This window comes from Arachis ipaensis, chromosome B7 (assembly GCF_059453495.1).
Source record: "Arachis ipaensis isolate K30076 ecotype BB chromosome B7, ASM5945349v1, whole genome shotgun sequence".
Taxonomy (NCBI): Eukaryota; Viridiplantae; Streptophyta; class Magnoliopsida; order Fabales; family Fabaceae; genus Arachis; species Arachis ipaensis.
In genome coordinates this window covers 120,491,889-120,500,917 of record NC_142442.1, presented here as the reverse complement: position 1 = coordinate 120,500,917, position 9,029 = coordinate 120,491,889, and the positions used below count along the sequence as shown (strand labels likewise).

The window sequence follows — 9,029 nt, the reverse complement described above, 5'->3', positions numbered from 1 at the left end:
TTTTCTTTTATTTTTTATAATTTTGGACCCATGATCTAATAGCCTCTCAAATGACAGAATTTAGTGGATACAAAAAAGTTCTGTGGTGTGAAAACCCAATCAAAAAGTCCTTCAAAAAGCCATGTATATGACCCAGCAAAGCTTTCCAAAGTTATATTTAAACTTTGAATAAAGCAGATCAAAGAGAAAAAAAAAACTTTTAATAAAGCATCCTGCATTAACTAGTTTTTTAAAAAACGAGAGTTGGTCTAAGTGGTAAGCAGTTCAAATTTGCATAAGCAATTCTCCAATGTGAAAACTAGTTTATACAGATATTTTCACGCACCAAAAACTAAGAATGCAATTCGAATTGGATTAAGATTAGTCCGAGCAAGTATCATAGATATCAATAAAAACTATCTCATAATTTGAATTTCACCGCATCCTAATTTCTAAAACAAAACAAAAAAGCGTGTTTTTTTTCCTTCTAAACGCCCAACAAAAGAAAATGTTGTTAGCAACCTTTGTCTAACATCATTTAGAGGAGTGATATTAGAGAAATAAATAGTAAAAATATTATTTATATATCAAAATCAACTATTAAAATCAATTGATATATTTGTATATAAATATATATAGTTTAACTTATTTTATATTAATGATTAATTTTGGTGTGTATATTATAGAATAAATAAATATGAAACAATGATAGATAACATTAAAGCGTAATTAAAATTTGATTATTCAACGAGGAAGGAAATTAAATGGGAGAAGAAAGAAGTAATAGTAATGATGATGAAGCCCTAATATAACTGGCGTATCACAGATGAGAAGGTGGTTGAGTACTTGAGTTGGATCACGGGTAATGTGATGTATGTGTGTTAGAGGTTCCGTGACGGAGTAGGACGGAAAGTAAAGGGCCCTCCAGTCCCAAGTGGCGCACATGGAATGACATTGACGATGAAACCACAAACACCGTAACGACTCTTATAACAAACTCTGCAACACCTTTCGTCAATTTGGCAAAGAGCCTTCCATTTCTGGCAATGCACCCTTCTCTTTGAATACCCACCACCCACATCCTCTTTAATCAAACTAGTTCCATTTCCATTCCCTTCTCCCTTTCTTTATTACCTAGCTAGCTATTCACAGGAAAGAAGGAAGGATCCAGAAGCAGGTAGGTTAAGAGATGGCTCGAGGGAAGATCCAGATCAAGAGGATAGAGAACACTACCAACAGGCAAGTCACATACTCCAAACGACGCAATGGACTTTTCAAGAAGGCCAATGAACTCACCGTTCTCTGCGATGCTAAGGTTTCTATAATCATGTTCTCTAGCACTGGCAAACTCCATGAGTACATTAGCCCCTCCATCGCGTGTGTATTCTTATTCTTAATTACTTCACTTTCAAACCCTAAACCCCCTATATACCTAGATTTATTAATTATCACTCTGTCTTCTTTTTTCAGAACTAAGCAGTTCTTCGATCAGTATCAGATGACCGTAGGAATTGATCTCTGGAACTCCCACTATGAGGTCCTTCCTCTATTCAGTCTTTTCAAGGAAAAAAATATTATTTTCAAATATTATACCTAGGAGAAATTTTTCTTTTTAATGAAAATTTTAAAATAACTCTCGATAAAAACTACTCTCTAACTGCTTTTATCATAACTATAAGTAAAAATAAACATATATTACTAAAGTAATATGATAAACTTATTTTTTAATGGCAGTTGTTTTTTTTCTCTTTTTTTTCTCAGCATATGCAAGAAAACTTGAGGAAGCTGAAAGATGTAAACAGGAATCTTCGCCAGGAGATTAGGTATTTAACATCTTCTTTAATTTTTTTTAATTTCTTTTCATATGTTCAAGTTGTTATGCCTATGGCACAGGCAGAGGATGGGAGATTGTCTGAACGATCTGGGCATAGAAGAGCTTAAACTCCTTGAGGAAGAAATGGACAAGGCCTCTAAGGTTATTCGTGAGCGTAAGGTTAGTAATAAAATTGCGAGAGTACTTAATAAAATTGAGAGAGTACCTAATGAGAACTTGCTTACAAATATATATACATATTGATTGAATATTTTTTATAAAGATATTTGTTTGTGTTCATGATTTTTGCCTATTTATCGTTAATGAAAAAAAATTGACAAATTAACTTTTCTTTAATGATTGCAAAGTATATAAATACTTAGCTTCAAGTGGCCACAAAAGAAAGTATTATTATTATATACCCATACACAGAATTGTCGTAATGAAAATAAAGTGTGTTTATTTTAAAATTTTGCTAAATATTTCATTCAACAGTAACCTAGCTTTATATAGATACAGCAATTTGCTATACCTCTTATTTTTTTTTTTTTTTTGGTGACTGCTATACCTCTTATTGTGCATTAAGAAATAAAATTATCCAATTCTAGTTAGGTAATTAAAATTTTCAGAAGAGATAATTTTGGAAATACTATTAAATCTTTCAATAATTAAACTTTTTATAATTAATTTGAATTAGTCGATTGATCAGTTCATTTGTCTGTCTAATAGAGTATTTTTAGAACTTTAAATATAAAATTCATAAAGAGCAAATCTTTTTTAAATTTTATTTTATAATAAAGATGATTGATGAAATGAGATCAGTCTTTCCATAAAAAAGTAGATAATTTTATTTTAGTCAACTATCAATTAAATTTTGTTATTTTGTATAAATTTTAAATAGAATTGAAATCAAATATTAGAGTCACAAATTTTACGTTTAATTTCAAATCACTAATTATAACATATAATCTCACAAATGCTAATGTGATATTTTGTGAAACCTAAAATAAAATTGATCTGATACTGAATATTGCTAAAGCCATTTATTATTTGGAAACAAAAGTATGAAGTATTGTATTTTAAAATTGTGAGCACTAATTATGAACAAAAATTGTGATCAATAAGGTAAGATAATTTTTAATAAAAAAAATTTCAGGATAAGCAATTTTAGTATATATTTATTAGTATTTTTAGTCAGTAATTCAACCTATTTAATCTAACAATTTAGCACTATTCGGTGCTGAGAATTTTTTTTATCGAATATATTTAATAACAAAAAAAAATTAACCAAAATCAGCTAAAATTTATTTACCATTTATTAATTGTTATAATAATTAATAAATATTAAATAAAAATAAGTCGTGACTACTATTTTTTTATTTCCTTACCATTTTTTTATTTACCCAATATATATGGTAAGTGGAAAGTGATGCCAACTTGCCTGAAATTTTTGGGACCTCGCCCGTAATGTGATTTGGAGGCCAGTTTTGTATTATTAAAGTGATATTTAATCTCAAATTATTAATTATAATATATGATGTTTATGTGATATTTTGTAAAATTTAAAATAAAATTGAACTGAAATTGAATATTGTTGAAGTCATCTATTATTTGGGAACAAAAATTAAGAGCACTTAGTATTGTATTTTAATTTCTTTGCAACTTGTGATCAATAAGGTAAAGTAATCTTTTAATATAAAAAGAAAAATTCAAGGATCAGTAATTTTAATATATATTTGTTAGTATTTTTGGCCAATAATTCAACACAATTAATCTAGCAATTCAGTACTATTCAGTGCTGAGAATTTTTTTAATTTACCCAATATATATAGTAAGTGTAAAGTGATGCCAAATTACCTCAAATTTCTGGGACCCCGTCACCGATGTGGTTTGGAGGCCAATGCTGTGTATTATTTCGATTTGAGGAATCACCGGGGTCCATAACCAAATTGAAAACTAAAGAATCATCTCTGTATTGATTTTAGGTAAAAACTCACGTCCAATCAATTTGTCTTAAAGTTGAGAACTGTTAAATAAAAATTTATCATTTAAATCATTTAATAGCTCTCAACTATCAACTTTAGGTGAAATTGACTGCACTTGAATTTTCACTTTCCTATTATTGGTGAAGGCGGATCGGGTAGACTTGTCACCTGCGTCCCTATCCCAATTTTTTTACTTGATGGATAGGATCTTCATCAAGTATATATGATAACGTAAATTTCGTAAATCGAAAGTTAACCATTACATACATTAAACACTTGTGTCAATTAATGCAATCAGTAGTTGTTTTTCACTTTTTCTTTTTCAGAGAAAAAGGAAAGGAAACATTGCTACTTGACTTATTTGTCATACTGTTTAAGATTGCGAAAATACTATATTATATTCTGTTCCGTATGCTAACGAGTTCCTTATCACAATGGTGGACAGTACAAGATGATCACAAATCAGATTGACCAGCACAGGAAGAAGGTATGTAAAAATGGTTACTAATTTCCTTATGTATATTCTGCTAGTTTAGTAATATATTCTTTTAGAGGTTGCTTGGTTAACTTAATTTAACTTTTTTACCTTTTTTTTCTTTTGCAGTTTAACAACGAGAAAGAAGTGCACAACAGACTCCTGCGTGATTTAGTATGTATTTCTGCACATGCTTTTGTAGATTACATATATGCTTAATATAATTGAGTAATGCTATACATCCAAGTATTTTTATGAACTAAATTCAACCAAGTTAAACAATAAAATTTAGAGCAATGTTATTTATAATTGATTTTTGTTGATGTTAGACCAATTTAGTTAGACTTAGTTAACAAAAATACTTAAATGTGTAACATTATAAGTCTCTCTCTATATAGTATTTGTTCTTGACTTCCATCTTCTAAAGTTAAATTAAATAAATATACTCTGTAACTGCAATGATATGGTTGATTATTATTATTATTATTATTATTATTATTATTATGAATGTAGGATGCAAGAGCAGAAGATCCACGTTATGGATTGGTGGATAATGGAGAGTATGAATCTGTCATAGGATTCTCAAATTTAGGTCCTCGTATGTTTGCATTGAGCCTACAACCTAGCCATCCTAATGCACATAGCGGAGGAACAGCAGCCTCTGATCTTACCACTTACCCTTTACTTTTCTAGTAAGCAATATCAAAGCTCAGCTCTCTGCATCAACAAAAGGAAATACTACCATGTTCCTTCACTTCCCAATAAATTATTAAATGACTACTGAAATTTATGTTATTACTATTCTGTTTAATTAAACAATGCACATGCCCATGCAGTTAAGTGTGTATCCATAGAACACTACATACTGTATGTCACGAATCTTTATGTTCCAAGGTAAGCTCATGGGTGATGAATTATAGCTGCTGAACTATTGTTATCTTATAATCTGAGTACTGCTGTTTAGTGATGCTTTCTTTTGTGAAACATTATTGTGTATGTTCTCATAAGACCAGTATAACTTAGATACTATGTTTTAATTAGAAAAATGATATATATAGGTAAGGTAAAATGCTTTTTTTTTTTTGTTCATTCTTTTATTTACATATTTGTAATGGGATAATTAAACACCCATAAAAATAAAGTCGAAATAAGTCCTGTTTTACAAAGGTTAATCCAGTTATTTATTAAAATCGTTGCTAACGGTTTTGCAATATCCAATATTAGAGTGGTTGACATTTTATTGCTAACCGTTTTGTGACAATGTAAAACTACCACTATCTGCCAACAATCTTATAGGGCATTATTATATATATAGAGCATAATAAAAGGTGTGATTTTTTTTGGAAAAGAAATATAGTGTAGATGTTAACAGAAGAAGTAACACATAATTATAAAAAAAAAGTTATATTATTTTTATTCTTTTAAAGAATACATAAAGAATAAAGAAATAAAACAGCAATAAGAAACCTGATTCCGTTAAATAACTTTTCTTATTTTGCTTATAAATCATTCACCTCTCTATGCATTGTTGGATACTAGGTAGAATAATGCACTAAAAATTTGTGGATCGAAAATGAATGAAACTGAACTGATAAATTTAGACATCAGTAAAAATAATATGATTAAGTGATAAATTAAATTATAATTTTTGAAAATATATAGAAAAATCTACAATCCTTTCATTTATATTATGAAAATAACACTTATACAAAGAGATTATATATATAAAAAACTTTACTACTATTTTTTTTTCTTAATGTTTACTCACAAACTTCTTATAAAATTTGGCATGCATGAATATCCTAAACCTAACCAACCTATTTATAACAAAGCTAATGGAGGCAAAAGTAAAATCTTCCACAACCAACTATTAGTTAATTGAACCCAATTTGTTTTCGACTAATAAGTCAAAAGCAAAGTTCATCTTTCTTGTTTTTATACCATACATGTATATATAGTATTATCTTTTATCAACTTCTATCTTGATAAAAACTGCATCATACTTTGACTCTAACTAAAATTTATTTGACTATAATATTCTTTGATTTTCTTTACATTTCAACAAGGATATGTGTCTTCTCCAAATATCAAAGAGTTCACACCTAAAAAAGTAAAAATACTCATCATAGATAGATTCCAGAGCAACACATGAACCATTCACAATACATCCAAAATCAGCAAGATGATTAACCTTAACAATGTTCAAGGAAGGAGGCTTCCAAGAATTCAACAACAACGATGAAGGAATCGGATTTTGCTGAGCTGTCGTACCTTGAGAGAATTCATTAGCAGCATGACGAATTAGCATACTCACTTTCTCTTTTTGGGTTAAGATTTTGTTGGATATGGTTACACACACTTAAATGCCAGAATTCATGATATCTAATCTTCTTCAAAATCTAAAGTGTGGGATCTAGGCAATATGTGCATAGTAACTTGAGTTATTATACAGTTGGAAAAATTGGACAAAAAATGCGTTTTTGACTGTCATGCACAGTGATCCGAATTATTGTGCATGTTTGAAAGTTTGATCGAACGAAAAATTTAATTTTTTGAAACGTTATACATAGTAAGTTACTGTGAAAACTGAAAATAATAGAATTTTTAGGTTATGCGCAAAATACATTTGTGCAAAGGTGGCCACTCTGATAAAGTTATCAGAAACATCTTTTTTTAAAGACGTTACATGTGTCACATTATTATTGGACGAAATATTAAACCGGTCAATAAAATATTTTGAATAAACCAAAATAAAATTGGTTTATTATAATTATCAGATCCGATTTGATTCGATCAGTTTACATAATCTGAACCAAATCATATTTAAATCTTTGATTAAAATGATAAATATATCTTTAACTTTTATTTCGCAGACATTTAAATTTATAGAAATATAAAATTACAATTAAGTCCTTTTTTTTGGTAATACAATTAAGTCCTTAAGAAAAAAAAAATCCTAAACTCTTGGTAGCCCAAGCCCAAGCCAAGGCAAACCCAATCTCAATGGCTCACCAATTTCTCAATCTAACCCCAAAAAAGCCCTAGCCCCAGCAATAAGCATCTCCTTCGTCTCCTTCGTCTCATCTCTCTGCTCACTATCGCGATCTCAAGCTTTCTCCCTCTCTCGTCTCGGGTCTCGCTCTCAACGTTTTCGTCGCTCTCCGTGTCGTCAGTCGTCACCATCTCGCACTCAGTCGCACTCGCACGCCTTCCCTGAGCTCGTTGTCGCCGGCGGCAGAAGCACCCAGACCCGGACTGGTCGTTGTCGTCGTCGCTCCATGGCTCCTCACCGTCTCGCACTTAGTCGTGCGCCTTCTCGCGCTTGTCGTTTCCGGCGGCAAAAGTAGCCGGTCCCGAGATTGATCATCGTTGTCGTCTTCATACTTTGAATCTCGCCGTCAGCTTCTTCCCTGCCCTCAGATTCCTTTGCCCAACCAGAAACTGGTCCCCGATTTGGTGATTTTCAATAAATTCCTCTGGTCTTTTTTTTTTTCCATTTTTGTTGCCCTAATTCATCACTGCACTTTGATTTGAATTTGTTGCTGAAAATATAACTGAACTAGTTTTTATTTTTGCTGAAAATCATCATAGTCGTGAATTTGTTAGTATTTATTACCACCGAACCTTGAATAATTTGTTGAGCTAGTTTCTTTGTTGCTTAAAATCATCACTAAGATGAATTTTGTACTGATTATCATCAATGAAGCTTGAATTTGTTGCTGTCATGCTCAAATAATTACTTAGCTAAATGTTTTTGTTGCTGGAAATGTGAGTTGAATATATTAGTGATTGCACCTTGAATTTGTTGTTGTCTTGCTAAATAATCACTTAGTACATGAAAATGAATGTTAAAGGGAGATCGCTGCCAGAAATTAATATTTCTCCTTTTTTCGATGATTTACTGTGTAATATCATGCTTACTTATGCTTAGAGCAGGACAGATTTGTATGGTTGTTCATTTTTTTCGATAATTTGCTATTTGTTACATGTCTTTGGTTGCTACAAACATGAGCTAAATACATATGATTCATTGGTTAAAACATTTTCTTATTTTTTCTAAGCTTCCTCTAGTCTTTACGGCGATTGTTTACACTTTTGTAGTCTATATTTGTATCCCATTGATGCCGGTCTTTCCTGGTATTTATTGTTTGCTTTTGACATGTGTTCTAAGTCTAAGTTTTGATCTTCATCTTAAACAGAGATCCTGCAAATGTCTATTAGTTTTTAACCTGATTGCTTATAATTCTTAGCATAATATACCTCTCAAATCTATAAGCTGCTGTTCCGTTGCACAAAGTTTGTTGTAGTTCTTTTTGTACAACTTTTCGTAGGACTTAATAGTCTTTTCTTGGTCATGTAGGACTAATACTATAATGGTCTGAGGTTCTGTAGGTAGTTCTTATCAAATTCCTTATATATAATAACACAAACTATAGTCAGTTAGATGAAAATCAAGACTTAGAACTATTTAAGTAGCTATATAGTCACTTCAAACTAATTGTTCATTGAACTGAATGTGGAATCCAATTGTTAACAATTTCTGCCTTTACCAAGTTTGAATTAATTTATGGTACCTATATGCTTGTTGAACTATCGACATCTCCAATTTTCCAGGGCCATTATGTCTATAATAACTTACAACGGCCAGTTCAAAGAATACAACTTAAGCCTTGATGCCCACAATGATCTAACTTGGTCTCTAGGACGTGAATTCAATCTTTTGACAGTGACTCTGGACAAGGCTGTCATTTCATGAGTGGCAAATAGTGGATGCATG

The 9,029-nt window shown here is 30.8% G+C and overlaps 1 protein-coding gene across 1 annotated transcript; it reads left to right on the top strand.

Annotated features, from left to right (window-relative positions):
• The first annotated feature begins 819 nt into the window (after positions 1-819).
• Positions 820-5,236, top strand: AP3 (K-box region and MADS-box transcription factor family protein). Its single transcript, XM_016309903.3, has 7 exons — positions 820-1,356; positions 1,450-1,516; positions 1,741-1,802; positions 1,873-1,972; positions 4,223-4,264; positions 4,382-4,426; positions 4,766-5,236. The coding sequence occupies exons 1-7, from the start codon at positions 1,169-1,171 to the stop codon at positions 4,943-4,945; spliced, it is 684 nt and encodes a 227-aa protein (XP_016165389.1). The 5' UTR covers positions 820-1,168; the 3' UTR covers positions 4,946-5,236.
• Positions 5,237-9,029: the final 3,793 nt, after the last annotated feature.